General features: G+C 45.5%; 2 protein-coding genes across 2 annotated transcripts in view; one reads left to right on the plus strand and one right to left on the minus strand.

Annotated features, from left to right (window-relative positions):
• Positions 1-19,627, plus strand: part of LOC144144311 (frequenin-2-like) — a 404,396-nt gene that overhangs the window by 98,138 nt on the left and 286,631 nt on the right. The window lies entirely within an intron of this gene.
• LOC144144300 (uncharacterized) lies at positions 13,959-18,798 on the minus strand. Its single transcript, XM_077675681.1, has one exon. The coding sequence runs from the start codon at positions 18,774-18,776 to the stop codon at positions 17,580-17,582; it is 1,197 nt and encodes a 398-aa protein (XP_077531807.1). The 5' UTR covers positions 18,777-18,798; the 3' UTR covers positions 13,959-17,579.

The raw sequence follows: 19,627 nt of genomic DNA on the forward strand, positions 1-19,627 counted from the left end.
CTATGAGTACCACAAGAAATGAAAAGTTCACCTAGAATTGCTTAAAGCAATGGTAAGATCAATCAAATAACAAGCCCGTAAGAAAGGCAAAATAACTGAGCTTAACCTTAATAATTGGCGGGTGAAGAGTGCTGCACGCGCCCAATGTCCTTAAAAGCGTTCCCATCAGCCTGAAAACCTTGGAAAGTGAAGTAGGACTTTCTTCACCGTTGGGAGAGTGAGTGGCCATGCCTATGAGCCAAGACTGTAGGACCAAGACTGTAGGTACCGGAAACCGACGGTTATTTACTTCGCCAAGAGAAGCAGAAAGATCGGGCCGCAGCTGTCTAAATTCTGCCAAATGGCAAAAAAGGTCCTGAGTTGTCTCCTTAGTGCCCCGTAAGTACTAAGCTATCAGCCCCGCTTGAGACCGGTCTTCTGCTCCTACTTACTTAAGAAGTACCAAATTTCCGATGTTTTTCGAAGCAAAATGCATAGCCAACTAGCATAACGTCAGACTTCAGTGGATGTCAGTAATGTGAGAATCTTTGAAGACGGCAGAGAACCAGGGGATGAAGGGGGCCTCTGATTGGGGCAGTTAGGTGCCGCTTTAGAAGGGGGTTGAGGGAGCCGAGTATCAGGGAGCCGAGTACCTGAAGTATCAAAATTGACTACTGGTCGCTTTCTATAGTTGACTACCGGTGGTCTTACAATAATCGGCTGTTGGCAAAAACATGGGCAGTTATACCACAGCTACCTATAGTTGTCGTCCTGGAATGGTGGCATAACCAGCCCTAGTGCTCTAGTCGGTGCGCCTCGCCTCCCGGATTCATGTAATGGCCGAAACATTGGCTCGCCTCGAGCTCCTCGCATTTCCGTGCGAAATGGGAAGCGCGGGTAAATTTTAGTTTAGAAGCAATTACGGGGTGCAACCATTTTGAGATATAGTGCAGAATGACTCGAGATAAATCATAAAAATGAAATTCTCTCCGGTTGTCCTGAAATATGCGAGCTTGAAATATACTATATTTCAAACTTATAACTACTAAAAACTGAACTATTTTCTTGAAAGGCTGTAGTAATGCGTAATTTTTAAAATAAAAATTTCTACATTAACCCCGCTTCTGGATCTCCTGGTCACGGTTTTTCCAGTCACATATTTTTAAGGAGACAGCCTTAATTGCCTCATTCCGCAAAAAATCTATGGTATTGTTGTGCTGATCGAATAAATAAAAAAATGTAGGGCCCTTCCACGACTGTGACGGTAAAGACCAGCGAAGCGGTATTGGTGGGTAACTACACTGAGGTATGTACGGTGCTTTCAATATTGATCGAACGAAGACACATATACATAATTTTGTAACAATTTATTCAAAATTAATTCTAACATAATTTGTTTCAGGATAGCTTTGATAAAACAAGAGTTACATACGTCTTTTGTAACCATACCCCCTCCGTAGACGACCATGAATTGACAGCAGACGGAATTGTGGAACTTTTACAACTTTACTGTGGACTTATACCAATTAATACGAGCAAATGAAACTTGGCGTAAAAGCAGAGTGGTCTTAGAGGCCAATTTCAGTATTATTTTTCCTAAGATACCTAGATTAGATTGCGAACTACAGAAGAAGAGAATACGGTTAATGGTAAAAGCGAGAATTCCACACTAGCTCTGTACAGAGAGTGCGTTGCTCTGGAGCGATAAAAACACCGGTGTGTCCAGGTGGGATTTGAACCCGTGTCTGCACAACAGCAGAGCAACGCGCTACCACTGCGCTATCTCCGTTTTGCTCCCTTTATTACCGGCTTGGTACAGTAAAGAAAAAACTAAAACAATGAAACACGCTTCAACCAGAATATAACGACTGCGCTACCTCCGCACGTTCCCAGTCGTGGAGCAAAAGTTTTCGCTCCTGTTCGTTCTTTTATGGAACGTACCTTGGGGAATCGGCTAGGAATCGGGAACTTCGAGGAGCTAATGTGCCCGCTTCACAATATTCACATAACTATGAATCGGAAACGTAAACGTTATAGGCTAGTTCGTGCCGCGTGACCACTGAACGTGATGACACGTGAGTAGAACTGGTGCACAGTAGGTGCTCAGAACCCTGATTCTAGCGAATCTGTGTGTGTGTCAATCTGCTTGCCTGCGCCGTAAGACGAGTACACGGGAGCGAAGAGCGAGACACAAATACGACCTAGAGGAGAAGTTATTTATAAGTACCGGCACGCTTTCGCCTCCAACCGAGTTTTTTGCCTCTGTGTTTCTAAGTGGGAAGCACGGCATTGACTTCCAACGTAAGGTGTCAAAAACTCATGCCGCATGCACTTTCACCATTACACCACATCCGCAACTACAACTGCCTTCATCTCCTTCGGATTGATTACGATAGGCTCGTTTCACGTTTCGTCCTAGCTCTGCGACAATGATTGGAACTACTGCGGTGCCCACTGCCGCATAGAAGGCGCGTTTCGTCAACAGCGATTTGTCGAATACAAAGAGAGGCGGCAAGCAGGCCCAGGGCGCTCTTTTGAGCGCTTCAATCGAATCTCGCCAAGTGGGAGTAGCTCCCTCTCCGAGCGCCCGTTTCACCGCAGCGCACTTCCTGCGGAATGGGACGGCGTTTTCCCGGGCGGAACAAAAGCGATATCCCGGCTCTGGCGCGCAGCCGAAGGAAGGCTCCAAATAATTGACTCCGGTACGTCGTGATTCGGAGCGAGAGGTATTTCGCTGGAGAGGGCGGGCAGCTGAGGGAAGGACGCTGCAAAAATATCAACGCAGCGCAGAGCAGCGTTTTTCCGCCGTTCCGCAGGGAGCTTCCGAAACGCGGATCCGAGTCCTCGATTTTGGCCGCGCGCTCGGACCAAAAGCGAACGCGACGGCTTGGAGGAAGGAAGCGCGTTGAATGCGTAACTGCGTTCGCTTGTCACGCAACTCTCTGCTCTTGGCAAATTGCGGGCGTCGTGCGTGGGAGGCATCTGGAGGCGGGCGAACTGGAGGGTGGCGGCACTGCAGAGACCGAAGGGTGCTCGAGGGTGTGATGAGCGCGGGAAGAAAAGGCAAAGCGAAGAAGAAGGAAAAGCGTCGCTTTTTTGCCGTCACAAAGACCACGTCTGTCTGTTTGCGTGCGACGTTAAATCAAGCTGAACGGCCAAGAGGGCCCTCGGAGCTGATCCACACTCGCCTCTCCGGGAACACAAGTGGGAGCCTCGCGTGAACGATTTCCGTTGCGTTCGCGAACTGGTTGGGGCGTCAGAATTATGTGCGTCCTAGAGTTTTACCCAGGCGGCTTTCGAGGCCGCGCTTTGCAGCGTGGCTGACGCCCGCCCAACGAAGTTTCGATGCTCGTCACGGAACTTTAGGTAAGGCTAGAATGAGCCCGGACTACACTTGTGGCGCCTCTTGCAGAGTTTTGTGGTCGTGGTGCCCCTAGATATTATTGTAGCGACATAGTAATAAATGAATGAATTTGTTTATCCCGTAAGGAAAGGCAAAAAATCCTCGATTCGGGAAGGCACGGTAAAGTCCCTTAGAACGTCGTTACACCGGGAAACAGGTGAAAACGGTCTTTCGTTCAAAGTAACAGAACTGATTACCTGATATTTAAGCGAATGGCAATAAAATATATTGCTTACCCCAGCAGTATCAACAGCGACAATAGTATTCCACAATACAGATTTAATTTATTATCGTTGTGCAGGAATGTCGAACAGGAACAGCCGATAAGCCTTCGTAAAAGAATTCAGAAAAGAATATTTGAACATGAAAGTTCATCAACTAGCTACAATGGAAAATGTACCAAGCTGTCACAATACAATACGAAAAATTATTTCGTCATACAAATCCTTGAGGACAAGTGCTCACTACAGACGAAGGGGTAAAGTTGGGACAACTATCCTCAACGTGGAAAACAATCGATGGAAACGGCACAACCGCGGGGCAACTACAGATTACAGCGAATGGAAGACGAAATAAACAAACAGCTGAATTTTAATTATTCATTGTTACTAAAATAATACGTGCCCATGAACACCTGATAGGCGTTTTTCCGCGTGCATTATTCATAAACTACTACATAAATTCGAAAGGTTCCCACGTACGAATAACAGTCATGTTCATTTTAAGGGAAACTTCAAACTTCTGATGATGAGGCAAAAAGATGAGTTGCGACTAAAAAGGCACTGACTCGCACTGCCCCTGTGACGTTGTACATTACCGTGAAGCCACTGCTAAGGTTAATCGACCAGATTTAGGGGAAATCCCCAAGGTGAAGTAAGTTTCTGCGAAGGAAGGTTTGACATCCACCTGAATGCAGCCATACGGCTACAAAGGAAAGCTAAACAGCTTCCTCAGAAACTTCACAGCTGAAGAAAAATTCATCCTGGTCGAGGATTCAAACCCGGGACCACCGGGAACATACTCCACCTTGGGGATTTCCCCTAAATCTGGTCGATTAACACCTGCCCATTACTTCGAGTTGTTGATCAATTCGTTCTCGCGCTACAAACGACCAGCCTCCTGGTTAGCTCAGTTGGTAGAGCGAGTGCTCCGGTTAGCGGTGGTTCCGGGTTCGAATTCTGGACCAGGATGAATTTTTCTTCAACTGCGAAGTTTCTGAGGAAGCTGTTTTAGCTTTCCCATGTAGCCGTATGGCTGCATTCAGGTGGATGCCAAACCTTCCTTCGGAGCAACTGACTCCGCCTTGGGGATTTCCCCTAAATCTGGTCGATTAACACCTGTACATTACTTCGTGTTGTTGATCAATTCGTTCTCGCGCTACAAATGACTAGCCTCCTGGTTAGCGCAGTTGGTAGAGCGACTGCTCCGGTTAAGTGGTGGTCTCGGGTTCGAATCCTGGAACAGCATGAATTTTTCTTCAACTGCGACGAAGTTTCTGAGGCAGCTGTTTAGCTTTCCTATGTAGCCGTGTGGCTGCATTCAGGTAGGTGTCAAACCTTCCTTCGCACTGTTAAGGTTGTGTATCGGGAATTTAAAAGCTTCTCCGAATTCGTGATCTTTTTTTTGGTAAATACAACGTCCTTCGAGGGCGGGGACTGGAGTTCAGCGAGATATAACAGTTTGGCTCTTTCACATACAACAAGGATGTATGTCGTCTTCGTGGTCCCTTTAACACGGACAAGGTGTAGTGTAGTGCAGGAGAGAAAAGAACATGACCGTTGTTTGCATTAATAAAATTTCAAACTATACTTACGTGATTTCCTTTGCGTAAGGTCGTCGCCTTCAAACACATAACGCTATCACCAGTTCAAGGGTTAGGGGGTAAGGAAAAAAGGGTCACTCGGATAATGCGATGGTCGAAAGGGTAAACCATGGTGTCACGTGTACAGGCAACGCGTCGGGAGTCGACCTTTCGCATCATTTGCCGATGAAACACGATGACGAAACAATCGCGGTTCCGCAGTTCCCCACTTCTGGGAGTCTGCTGCGAAAGCCGCTTTGCCACTAAGATGAAACGTGGCCAACAACGCGGGACCAGGGAGGAAGGAGCCGGCACAACAGCTGAATTTTACATCGGCTGAGCAAATCACAATATTTTCAGGGCCGCTGTAATGAGCCACAGCGGCTCGACTGTCTACAGTGCATAAAAATCGTTCAAAGTGTGCTTCTACTATAGCTACATCGCCATTTGCGGATGAATGTGTTTTTAAACATTCTTTATTTTTCTATATCTCGAGTTACAAGGTGAAGGACAGCCGCCTAGCTACTCGCACTAATTTTTTCTCCCAACTTAATGGTCGAAAAAAAAAAAACGGGAAGGGGCGTGTATTCAACGGGTACTAGAGCTTCCAGCACGTTTGACCCTGCGGCTAGCCTACATTTCGACGGCTGTAAAAGGCTCAAAACCGCCATAATTCTCCAGTTTATTCGAGAGGAAACACTACTAATGCGGATTTAATGCAGAATCCGTATTAATGGTAATGACGGCGGAATATTTTTCAGCCCCATCTGCTGGGCTCCTTTGCGCTTCCTCGTCATTTGGTTGAGCCGCTAGCTGCAGCACATGTAAGGTTCTATTGGTCTTTATTTGGGACGCTGTAAATTTTGTTCAGCGATTCTTCGCTAATCCTCGTGTTCCTCCCCGAAAGGTGACTGCCTGTGCCCTAGGAATAAATTACGTACCGTCTATCAAAGAAAAAGTGGTGAACTGTTATTCATTACGTAGGCGTGTTTCTCAAATGTGCGGTGATCCCCATATCTTTTTATGCGCGGCTATCATGTGGCGTAGCTCCGCCATACTTGAACAGCAACGCTACCTTCTCTGCTTATTGCGGTGTTTCGCTCTCTATACTGAACCATGGCTACTCTTGACTGATTCGTATCACCTTAATCCATATTGTGAGGCGAATTCAAAGCGAAGTTCGGGGCGATCGAGTCCGGAAAACGTGTTAGTAAGGATCACTTGAATAGATACCGAAATACTGCTGCAGAAAACACACTGACTGAATTAAAGGATAAAACTTGATGCATAAGCAACGTTCTGCAATTTAAGGAGGAAACTCAAAAAGAAAAGAAAAAAAAGGTACTATATGTGGAATACATGACGATATGATCTGGGAGAATTGATAACCAGAGAATTAAAAGGGAAGATACAAACACCAAAAGTCGAACAAAGAAATGAAACATTTTCATCCCGTGCGGAATTCTAGTGTCGCGAAACTCGAAGAGGCTGGTCTTGGATCTGGAACTTCAATAATGAAACACAAAGCTGCGGAGTTACTCTATAGTACCATAAGGAGCAAAAGAGAACAAATAATGCAGCTCAACTCGAATTCAGTCCAAAAAATACGGGAGTTTTGATTTACATACGAAAACGAATATGCTATGATAACTGAACAGCAGAGCCCAGCGATACCAAAAGAAAAACTGAACACAGTGAGCCCACGTCCACATCATGAATACTGAACGGATATGTTGAATGTAAAGTAAAAACTCTCAACCAGAAACAACCAGAACGAAATGGTTAGAAACTTGTAAAGATCAGATAGAATAGGCGTTGCTGCCCTCACAGGGAATCACTTTGCTTTCGTCTTCCGTCTGAAAGCTCCGTATCAGAACGGCTCGTTGAGCACTGGTTCTCAAGATTTTGTGAGTCCAGTGTGTCTTAGTTACGTTTCCAGTGAACTGTGATCTGACACTTTTAAAGTTTAGTTTGCGGTCTTTTTGCTCTTTACATTTTGCAGCTTCTTGTTCTGTGCCTGAATAGGTTTTCTTTCTGCGAAACATGGAGTAGCTTCCTCCATATTAACCGTAGCTATCATCCATAATAAATGCCCTGTCATCCGCCCCGTCTATATCTCTCTTGTTATCCCTAGATATCTCGATTTTTATTCCGTCTTTGGATAGCGCACAACATGAATGATGGATAGCGCGAACCGCATCCCTGTCTTGCACATCGTTCGAAATTTTCTGTCAATTGCGCTCTAAAAATGACATATATATCAGACTTGTTCCTGTCCTTAATCATTTTCCTAAGGAAACCGCGTAGTCGGCTACAATGGGTGCAAAGATAAAAATATAATGGCAAGAGCCCTGAACAGACGTTTGGTTGAGATAACTCCTACAATGACAAAACTAAAATGAAGCTAAGCCCTTTAGACAACGAGCTGAAATTGAAAACGTGGAAAAGAGGTGGAGTAAAATGGCATGGGTTCTTTTTTCGTTCCTGCTGAGACACCGTTTTTTGATATTTTTCTTGCTCACGTCCTTCGAAACCACTCGAGTGCCAACCTCACCCCTTTCTCCGCTATTTACCTTCACTCGAGTGCTTATCTCGCCAAAGAGACCCGACTCAATCTTGCTTCGGGGTCTCGAGCAGAAGGGCGCTTCTTTTCACTTTCGGAACGAGCCGTTCGCTGCTCTTGAACCCGGGTCTTTTTCGCAGAACACGCGATGCTGTCTGCTCTCATCCTTTCTGGCGCAGTGGTTTGCACAAGGCTTCCCTGCACCACCGAGTAAACAAGTAAAACAAACACACAGGAACACAAACAAAGGCAGCACAAATAAACACAACACACACAAACACACACACACACACACACACACACACATATATATATATATATATATATATATATATATATATATATATATATATATATATATATATATATACAGTGTAGCCCGGTTATAACGAAGTAAGCGGGAATCTGAAATTTCTTCGCTATAACCGCTTTTTCGCTATATCTGGACTATTAGAAGACCGCTATAATTAGGACGGGAAATCAAGATCACTTCGTTATAACCGCTATATCGCTGTAAGTGGGTTCGTTATAAATGGGCTACACTGTATATATATATATATATATATATATATATATATACAGAAAGAAATGCCGGAAGTCTACAACGCTAAAGGAGGCATAGAGGAATGGTTAGACTGTTTTCTGACCGTTAGTGAAGTTATATTTGTTATTATTAATTTACGAAGAAAGAAAGAAAGAAAGAAAGAAAAACACGCGCCCAGAGTACCGAACCCGAACCGAATATATATATATATATATATATATATAGAAATAAGGGTTGGCAGTCGAGAAAACCTCGGAAAGCAAAGGGGAGGATGTGGTAGATCATTGAAACAGATTAAGAACTCCAGAATACCGGTCTGGTGCGATCGCACCAGACCGGTATTCTGGAGGTCGTGGGTTCGGATCCCACCTGGCGGGCATTTTTTCTTCACTTTCTTTCTTTCTTTCCAAATTCTTAATCTGTTTCAATGATCTACCACATCCTCCCCTTTGCTTTCCGAGGTTTTCTCGACTGCCAACCCTTATTTCTGTGTTATTTTCAACGAGCCCCTCATTTCCTATTCTGATTCGCTATATATATATATATATATATATATATATATATATATATATATATATATATATATATATATATATATATATATATATATATATATATGACAGAAATAAGAATTGGCAGTCAAGAAGACCTCGGAAAGCAAAGGGGAGGATGTAGTAGCTCAAGATAAAGAATTTCGAAAATAAGAAAGTGGAGAAAAAATGCCCGCCAGGTGATATCCGAACCCACGACCTCCAGAATACCGGTCTTGAGGTCGTGGGTTCGGATCCCACCTGGCGGGCATTTTTTCTCCACTTTCTTATTTTCGAAATTCTTTATCTTGAGCTACTACATCCTCCCCTTTGCTTTCCGAGGTCTTCTTGACTGCCAATTCTTATTTCTGTCTTATTTTCAACGAGCCCCTCATTTCCTATTCTGATTCGCTATATATATATATATATATATATATTAGTGTGCTGAACCGACAAAAATGCGGGTTCGGTTGCGGTTCGGGTTCAGGTAAATTAATTTTGTTCCAGTTCAGTTCCGGTTCGACTAATTCGATCCGCGAACCTGTTCGCGAACCGGTTCAGAACTGAATTTTTAGCAAGGTGCGAAAAATCAGTTCTGTATGCTTTAAATTCATCATAAAACTGAAGTATTTTTTTCTTCACTCGAACTAGTGGTTTTTCAAAATAAGCTGCAATACTACTGTCAAATTTGAACATCTAGGCCAGGTGTAACAGAAAATGTACCAGCCTCTTTTTCACCACCCCTACTGTCGTCCTAGAGACTACACAAAGCCACCACCAGGAGACATGAGTGTGTTATTTATTGGTGTCCCTTGCTTCGTTTTATTGTACTGCTTGGATGCTAATAATGACTTAAGACGTGGCCCATTTTGCTTGAATTACTTCCTTGTTACGTCACTGCTGATGCTGGGTGGCAGAAAATTCGAAAGTTTTTTGGGTGTTTCTCGCCACTCCCTATGAAAACAACGTACTTAACGAGTCACCAAAGGCGGATGTTTCAAATAAGGCAAGGTAGGGCTTCGTTTTCATGGTCCATTTAGGATCCTTGGCCAAGCATGTAAGAAGATTCGGCGGAAAAATATCGCCGACCTTGGGCTGCAGCCCCTTCGTTATCGGGCTTACTGCGACAATTAAGAGCGAATGCTGCCTGCATCCCCATTGCAAAACAATCAACAAAGAAAACCTCCACGTAAAGCGCGCAAAGACACGCCCGCACACACAACATGGCGTTTTATTCGACTGTGAAGAGCAGCTTTACCTGTACAATAGACTATCAAAGACACAAGTGGAAATCAGCGAACCCAAACATACAGTGCTCAACGCTCGGCACACCTGTCAATTCGAAAGAACACAATCTCTAAAATTTCGAATAGACACATATCTTCGCTCACCTCAGCCGCCGCGGTGGCTCAGTGGCTGAGACATCGTGCAGTTAAGCCAAAAACGCGGTTTCGATTCCCGCTTTTCTTATGAAGGCGAAACGCGAAAACGCCCGTGTGTTCGAGATTTCGGCGCGCTAAAGATCCCCCGGTGGTCAAAATTATTCCTGAGCCCTCCACTGCGGTGCGCCTCATCGCCTGCGTCGCGGCGGCGCATTAACAAACCTCACAATCAATCAAATAATCAAATTGTCACCATGTTGTGACCGTGATGAGCGCGTTCGGAGCGTTTTGATTCATTGAAAGGGTAAAAGTGAGCGAGAGATTTCGAAGTTGATTCCGCGTGAAAGAAAGAAGCCCCTATTGACACTTACCACCCGTTATCAATAACGGGATGGTCGAACCGTTTTGTCGAGAACCGGAAACCGTTATGTCTTTTTTCGGTTGAGTTCCGGTTCGGGTTCAGCCGGCTCAAAAAATAATGGTTCGGGTTCGGGTTCAGTTGCGGCAAAAATACCGGTTCGGTTCCGATTTTCGGTTCGTTTCGGTTCCGGTTCGACACTGTGGTATATATATATAGCGAATCAGAAATGGGAAATGAGGGGCTGGGTGAATTAAGACAGAATAAGGGTTGGCAGTCCATTCTGTAAGATATTACTCTTGATAAAGGAAGGTCCCCGTTCGAAATGTGGATGTAAAGTTATGTTTTCGAAGTAAACTTGTTATGTTTTTTATTGCGACCCTTTGTACTATATATATATATATATATATATATATATATATATATATATATATATAGAGAGAGAGAGAGAGAGAGAGAGAGAGAGAGCGAAATAATAGAGCTTACAGTTACCCAACAGCGATTGCATTACGTCGGCTGTAGCAGTATTCATGCTCGCGTCATCACATCGACATCGCGTCACCGCATCATCGCGTCATAGCATCACATCGCGTCATCGCGTTGGAGGTAACAAGCAATCAGCTCGCGTCATCACATTAGGTATCTGGGCTCCTCATGATGTCGAACCATGATGTCGAACATTATAAATTCAAAAGTGGCCATAATTCTCATTTTCAGTTAGACGAGCACCGTGTCAGATCTGAGTGCTGCATAAAAAAGGAACCAATTTACGCTGAAGTCGCAGCGCAATCGCAGATATCAAAAGCAAACAACCGAGGACAGACTTTGAAGAACGTTCCACAAGAGCGTGCTTCCAAACAATGCACAGAGAAGACCATTCACTGCCATCAAGGCGGTAAATTAGGCTAATGGCGACACTGAGCATAATATGTGACATTTTTTGACATCAAGATAACATTTTTGAATGAAATCATATGTTGGGTATCTTCATTTCCCATATTTTCTCCCGTGGACGCCGCGATTGGTCATTCAGGTTCATTGTGACAAAGGAGACACATGGAAACTTTTTAGTGTGATACAACCAGGAAATAAGCACGAGTAAAACCAGGCACACGAAACTATTTACATAATTCGTCTCCTGCATACAGGACTTTCCTGGATAGCACACCTGGTGGTGATAACCAACAATGAAGGGCTGGCAGATGGTACAGGTCACCATTATTTATTTTTGTGTCTATACGTATATAATGAACCTAAAATGAGCCATGAAGAAAAAAATTATGTGTGGTTCGTTAAAAAAGCCTGCTTTTTCTCCATAACAATGATACCGATTCTACCGCTTACTTCGAACAAATGAACTACATATGAAGGAAAATAGATGAAGCGGTGGTGACTCCCCAACCTCGCAGAACCTTGTTTGTGCTATTGGTGGTCGCCGACCAAAGCCACTGCTTAGGAACACGACTTGGTGATTGCAGGGGAGCCTCTATATAGTTCCGTTTCATCGTATCCCTTGGATGCTAATGCGCAGTTAACACACTGATAACTGTTTTCAGCCTTTCCCTCTATTGCATCACTGTTCCCCCTGTTGCGTCAGTGCTGACATAGTGTGGCGTGAAATTTGAAAGTTTCCGAATATTTCTTGCGTTTTTAACACGAAAGCGTTTTATTCCTGGATGCACCAAGGTTTGACTGACGTCATATCCGTCACAGAACTGACACCACTACAACAAAGCAAGCGGCCTGTAAAGGGTGCACCCCTGCACACAGAGTATTTTCGCGGGGAAGCGCCCTTTAGTACTAAAGAGTACAATATACCAGAGTCTTTAAAAAGCATTGAAGGACTCTGGTTATACTTAGGGTTGTTCGTTTTCGGGTATTATATTTTAACACAAATGTATATATGCCGGGATGCACCCAGATTTCACTGACGTCGTATACGTCACAGGAATGACGCCATTAAACCTTTGCCGACGCGATTCACCAGCAGGACGTCGCTCGCCAAGCACACCCACAAGACAGCCGCCGACCCTGCTCAGCTGCAGATTTCGCTGGACATTTCACTATCGTGTTTTACCGCTTCCTGCTACAGAGGAACCAACCCCAGTTTTTATTTTGTTAAAAAACCGCCCTTTGTGGCTGAAATAGAGCTGGGTGGGCTCGGAATAAACAACGTTGTATTTTTTCGCCATGGGCCCTAGTGCGCAGATCTCAACGCTGTAGCACTTATATTGTAGTGTAGCAATCACGAGCAGGATTTAATTAAATGCACAACTGACTGCCTATTGGCTGGCGCTTGCCACGCCCGCGCCTCACTGGCCCAGACAATGTCGCGGATCAGTTTTTATTTCTTTGTCAAAGAAATAAATAGCAAAAGAAAATATTTCTTGTGTTACATAAAAGGGAAACTTTTGGTCTATCTGTCTGTTCCTCGATTCAGCCTTTGAGGTGAAAAGTTGAAACAATTCTGTAAAAAGAAGTTTGTATAGGCAGAACCAATTCAAACTATGAAACCTGCTATATTAAGTCATTCATATCCCCAGTACTCAGCCCACAAGAAACGTAGGCACATTTGAGGCAAAATGGAAGTACCCAACGGTAGTCTCCGCATATTTTAAAGAATATACGTTGAATTGTTTTTTATGGCAGCAAGTGAAAAGACGACGCTTATAAATGGCGCAGAAAGACTCCAGCTCGTGCGCGATAAAAGCAAGCACAAAAAAGACGAATCTCACGCTCGTGCTGATCAAGTCAGAATGAAGAAACAAACACAAGAAGCAGCAGATAGCGCGGGAATAGTGCGCAGGCGAGGAAATTGAATTGCGTTGAACAAACTTCCATTCATTTCTTTACTAGAGGAGCGAGAGGTGAGGGGAAGAGCGTGAGGGCTAAGAGCGGAGGAGAGCGAAGTTACTCGTAGGGGCGGCAAACGGCTGTCGTATTTCGACGACAGTTGCAGTGAAGCAAGCAGCTACGCGGGTAATTTTTATTTTTACGTATCCATTTTTTCATTTCATTGCTCCGAATGCCTCAAACCTACAGTCTTGAGTGGGAACTGGACAAGAAAGGCAAAAACGACGCCGAGTAATGGATAGTAGATGAACTCGCTGAAAGACATAGGCATTTTAGATGTATGCCAGATAGGCTGGCTGTGTTTCTGTTGCATTGTCAAAGCGCGGCAACTGCGGCAGCCTTCACCGCCTTCTGTTGCATTTTAAAGCAAAGCTTTCTACCTCTACCCCCCAAGGTTTCTTTCGCGACCGTTGGTGTCACCAGAAAACTCCAGCGAACAAATAAAATAATTTACTGGCACCGCCAGGAATCGAACCTGGAGCTAATAGACTAACAAAGCGAGAGCCCGTCGTCTTACCGATTCAGCTACGAGCTTTTTTTTTTTTTTTTGTTTTTATTGCCTGCTTTGACATTTGTACAGCACATCACACATCATGTCATGTAATGATCTGTCAACCCTACTTGGCTGACTACTTGGCTTTAAAACTTTCTAAGACACACTAAATCGTCAAGCACAGGCAACCACTCAGGGGGATCATCCTCAGCACGAAACACTTCCCGTATATACTGTACGCTTTCAATGAAATTTTCCCTGACAGGCCGGGCATTTATATCCGCATTCCTCACCGCCATTCTCGTCTTCCATATACTATGAAGGCTGAGGAGCATGATCAAATCGTACGGCACACCGCCCTCATTTTTTACAGGTAAGAACCGAATTCCACGCGGCGTTATGGGCAAGTCTTTCTTTAACGTACGTTGGAGGACGTCCCAGTGGAACACTGGGTCCCAACAGTCGATGAAGACATGATTAATAGTTTCCGGCTTTTTGCACAGTCTGCAGTCGGTTGTCCACGGCACAAAAATACCTCTTTCTGCTAACCAAGTATCTACGGGAAGGGTTTCACTGTGTAGTTTAAAGAAAAACGACTTCATTGCAGGCTTCACAGGCATACTTTTAACCCTCCTTAAAACATCAAGCCCTGTGCCCTCACCGTATAACGACCTATACAGTGGCACAGGTAAACAAACATCAACTAAATCTTTGTACAGGCGCTTCCTGGAAACACTACACAGGTAGTCGAAAGAAAATCGTACCTTCAAAAATTGAACAGACAGAGCCACTTCACGCAAATATCCTTTCACCCCCCTGCACACAATATCACTTGAAGACACAACAAAGTCAGGCAGCACATTTTTCAACCTCACTTGAATTACAGTGCGCAAGAAGGCGTCTTTTTGATCCCGCACAAAACAAAACCTTGCGACAACTTGTCGTAAAAATAAATGACAAAGACCAAGACCCCCCTTTTTGACTGGGCGAAATATGTTAGAGCGACTGGTTCTTTCCCAGCTGGAAGACCAAATAAAGACCGCAAATACTCTGTGGATTTTTTGGACATTAGCACGTGACATACACAACACTTGCAGCACGTACCAAACTTTGGCTAACAAAAAAGGTTGCAGATAGTGGCACGGGCAAACATAGAAAAATTGCGCCCTTGCCAGTTTCTGGTTTTGTCTCTCAACTTTTCGGTTTCGTTAGTCCAGTAGTCTCGGCTATCCCTATAATGATCCAGAGGCACACCTAGATATTTTGTTGGTGCCGTGGTCCATTGTATACATTCAAAAACGGCGGGGGTTGAGCACCAGTTCCCGTGCCACAATCCCGAACATTTATCCCAGTTAATTGCAGCCCCAGATTTTTCACAAAAGGACTTAACCACCTTAACTGCTTCGCTTATGCTCTTTTGATCACGACAGAAAACCGCTATATCATCTGCGTATGCGAGCAGTTTTACTTCAGTGTTCTGTAATGCAAACCCCCGTATTCGTTCATGCTTGATTATTTTTAAACAGAAAGGCTCGAGATACAGCGCAAAAAGAAGAGGCGATAACGGACAACCTTGCCTGACCGAACAACCAACATTTATACTTTCACTTAAATTTTTGTTAACGATTATGCTCGCCTTGCATCCGGCATACGCCATCTTTATACCATTCAATATAACAGACCCAACATTCGTGTATTCTAAGATTCTGAAGAGTATGTCATGGGACACCCGGTCAAAAGCCTTCTCAAGGTCGAGTTGCACCATCGCCACACGACCTGAGAAGGCATCACAGCACTCTAACACACTTCTGGCGACGTGCACATTGGTACTTATCGTGCGACGCTTAATACCGCAAGTTTGATGCGGTCCTACCAAAAACTGAATTACGTTTTGCAACCGTCTAGCTAAGACTTTCATGTAAATTTTGTAGTCAACGTTGGCTAGACTAATTGGCCTATACGCCTTTACGGACAGCAGTTTTACTGCATCTTCACACTTCGGTATCAAGATGATGTGTGTCTCCTTAAAAGACTGCGGGAGAACATGTAGTTTGTAAGCCTCTAACACTACTTCATATAAAGATACAGCTACTTCCCTTTTGAAAGCCTTGTAAAATTCCGCGCTTAACCCGTCTGGCCCGGGTGACTTACAGGTGTTCAGATCATCTATTGCATTTTCTAATTCCCACACACTAATTGGTGCTTCCATTATTTCACAAAGCTCTGGTTCTAATTTGGGCATAAGCGATAAAAATTCATCAGCAAAGCCATCGTTCATTGGAATGTGCCTGTCAAATAGCTCAGTGTAATACTCGACGAACGCACGCTCAATCGTTTTTCTTTGGGCCGTAACACCATTTTTGTACCGTATTTCCCTGATTTCGTTTTTCTGCGCGTAACGTTTTTCATCAGACAACGCACGCTTTGTAGGCATTTCACCGAACCACATCTTATCTGCTCGTGCTCGCACGATAGCTCCCCTATAACGCTCAGTATCGATGACTTCTAGTTTATTTTTTGTGTCTCTTATTTCTTGCTTAAACTCGCCGGCGTTTGCGCTTTCTTCTAACAATAGAGTCCTTAACTGGTGGCGAAGTTCTTGTTCCTTCTCTCTTTTCTGTTTATTGATAATTGTGCTTCTTTCGACAGCACCTATTTTAACTTGTTCTTTAAAAAGGTCCCACTTGACTCCCCAGCTCGTCTGTGTATCACTGTGCATATTAGTAAACAGTTCACTTACCCTAGCTGTAAAAGGTTCATCTTTAAGTACCCGGCTATTTAATTTCCACAACTTCCAATTCCATTTCGTGGCTTTCTGTTTGTTTCCCAGACAGAAAGCCACAAGGCAATGATCGCTGTAGGACAAGGCCTCGACCTTATAACTGTCACACAGTGGCACAAGTTCACTTGATATGTACACTCTATCCAGCCTCGCGTGACTGGCACCTTGAAAATGCGTAAACCAGATTGGATCTCTAGTCGTACAGAGAGCTACGTCATCCAAACAATATTTTGAAGTTATGTCCATTAAGCATTCGGCGCTTTTATCTCTAACCCGCTCGTGGGCTGCTCTGTCCTCTGCCATGCACACACAGTTGAAATCCCCAAGCAAGATAACAGCCCTTTCGCACTCAAGGTGCTTACTAATAGTTTGGAAAAAAGTCTCCCGCTCACCCTGTCTGTTCGGTGCATAAATACATATAACTCTCCATTCAATATCGCAAAATGAAAAGTCGCAATACACATAGCGGCCACTCGAATCAGCTACAACGGTCTGTTCAACAATCCCTATTGATCGCCTGATAAAAAGGGCACACCCAGCCGATTTTCCCACGGCGTGCGAGACACACACATTAAAATTTGCTCTAAAAGGTTGCAACATGCGGTCTGTCATTTCCTGGCTTTCCACTTTAGTTTCTTGCACCGCAATTATATCCAGTTCTCGGTCCGCGAACAGCCTACCAAGCTGGCATTGCTTCCGTCTCGCTGCCAGGCCTCGCGCATTAACCGTGGCAACGTTAATTGCAGCTTCTAAGCGTACAGCCATTTGGAAAAACTAGACCGCATGCCGCTCACCTCAGACATATGACAAACGCGCGAGTGTGCGTCCGCTAGCGTAGGTCAGTGCGGCATGAGGCGTTCGCCCCGCGTTCTTGGGCACACACAAATCTCGTCACGAGGGGGGCTTTGGCGGCCTCCTCTCTCCGACTTGAATGTTCGTCTTCGGTTCAGGACGTTTTTTCCTCGCTGTGGGCCCAGTCGAGGCACTACCCACCAGGTTCTTCGCGTCAGCGTCCGCAGCACTGTCCTCACGTGGCCGCTTGGCCGCGAGCTCATTGAATGCACCATCCTTCCCACGAGTGGCGGCGTCCTCGGCGTCCATGGAGGCGTCGCTTGGGTAGCCGTCGTCAATACTTGGCAGCGGGGTATCTTGCGGCTGCACCTCCGGCGCCTGAGCTGCCGCTGTTTCTTCCGTGCCCGTCGTCCCCTCAATAGCACTACCTTCGTCAATGTCCCCTTCTTCTGCTGGTGTGTCCGTGTCCGCCGGAATCGGTGTATGTTCCTCATCCGGGCCCTTGACAACCTCCTCCGCCTCCGCTTCGTCCATTATGTGCTTCCAACGCTCTTCTGTTGCTCCGGGTCCGGTGGCCGCCGCATACGTTTTCACGCAATTGGCGCCATCATGTCCGAAACGCCGGCAGACATTGCACTTGGGAACGCGACACTCCCTCCGAATGTGCCCAGTCTGTTGACACCGTAGGCACAGCGGTGGTCTTCCCGGCACGGCGACGAGAGCGAGCTCGGTTCCGATACGCAGCTGGTGCGGCAAATCGTCCCCTGCAACTCCCCCTTTCAGCCGGAGAACAACAATGCGTGTCATGGTGCTGAAATTCGCACACCCTGTCGCACGCCACTTTTCTTTCGTCACTTCAACCACAGTTCCGTACGGCGCGAACGCTTCCTTTATCTGATCGTCGGGAACATTGTGCAGGACCCAGTGAAGCTTGACGCGGACGTCTTGCTGGCACGGGTCAATTACCAGGCACCTGTGGCCCTTGACGGTGATTTCTTTCTTCGCGAGCACTTTCTTCTTCCCTTCTTCGCTCGTAAAGGTGACTGCCCAGATATGATTCATCTGGTAGGTGCCGAGGGCAGCAATGTCTGCGAGCACAGCGTCTTGCGCTAACGCGTCTCGAAAGTCTTCAACTCGGTACGGTCGAGCCCTTACGTCTCCATGCAGAAAAATGGTGTTAAAAACAACAGACCCGGTTGGCAGGGGAGGCAGAACAACAGAGTAATCCTGGGCATCTTCAGCATTCCTGTTTCCGCGGCGAGACTGGGCCGCAAACGCCGCTCCGACGGAGCTCATGATTCCGCGTCCGCACGCTGCGGTGACCGGAAGTGGAAAACACGGGAACACAAATGGTGTACTCACCAAGCACATCTACGGGTTTACCCCCTGCCTTCTCGCTGAATGCCACGTGAAAGCGTCACACGATCACTCACGCCCATCTAGCGGCCCTGTGCGCACCTTGCTCATGTGCTAAGAGTTACAAAAATTAAAGGAAGCTCACACCAATCCATGGAATCTCACTTTTAGTACGCCAATGTGCTAAAGCCTGTCGCATCCAGTGTTCACGTAAAAAATCACAGCTCCTTGTCGTCCGCCCTCACGCCAAATCAAGGAATACATTCAAATACTCCTTGATGACCAGGCCATCACTCCAAACCACAGCATCAAGATCCTGGGCCTACATTTCCAGGCCAACACCAAGAGTGACGTCTCCTTGCAGCGCCTCAAAAACAGCATTAATCTAATCATACACATAATCAGGCGAGTTGCCACCAAGAAGCGAGGCCTAAAAGAATCCGGTACCTTTCGATTAATTGAAGCTTTTGTCCTCTCGAGAGTTACTTACGACAAACCCCTATCTTCTTCTCGACGAGGAAGACATAGAGATGATTTATATAATGATTAGAAAGGCGGTTGAGCAGGCCATTTGTCTTCTCATGAGTGCGTCCACACTGAGGCTGCTTAGCACGGGCTCCACAGCACGGTGGAAGAGCTGATAGAAGGCCATCTTTCTAACTAGAAGCTCCGACTCAGAACTGCGGTGGGTAACCGCATGCTTCACCAGATTGGCTGGGCAGCCCAGAATGTCACTCCGCTTGACGTACTCCCAAACTCTTGGCGACTAAAACTAAAGATGCTCCCTTTGC

The sequence above is a fragment of the Haemaphysalis longicornis genome, unplaced genomic scaffold (genome assembly GCF_048455015.1).
Source record: "Haemaphysalis longicornis isolate Haplotype H1 unplaced genomic scaffold, Haemaphysalis longicornis Haplotype H1 scaffold_1, whole genome shotgun sequence".
In the NCBI taxonomy this organism is placed as follows: domain Eukaryota; kingdom Metazoa; phylum Arthropoda; class Arachnida; order Ixodida; family Ixodidae; genus Haemaphysalis; species Haemaphysalis longicornis.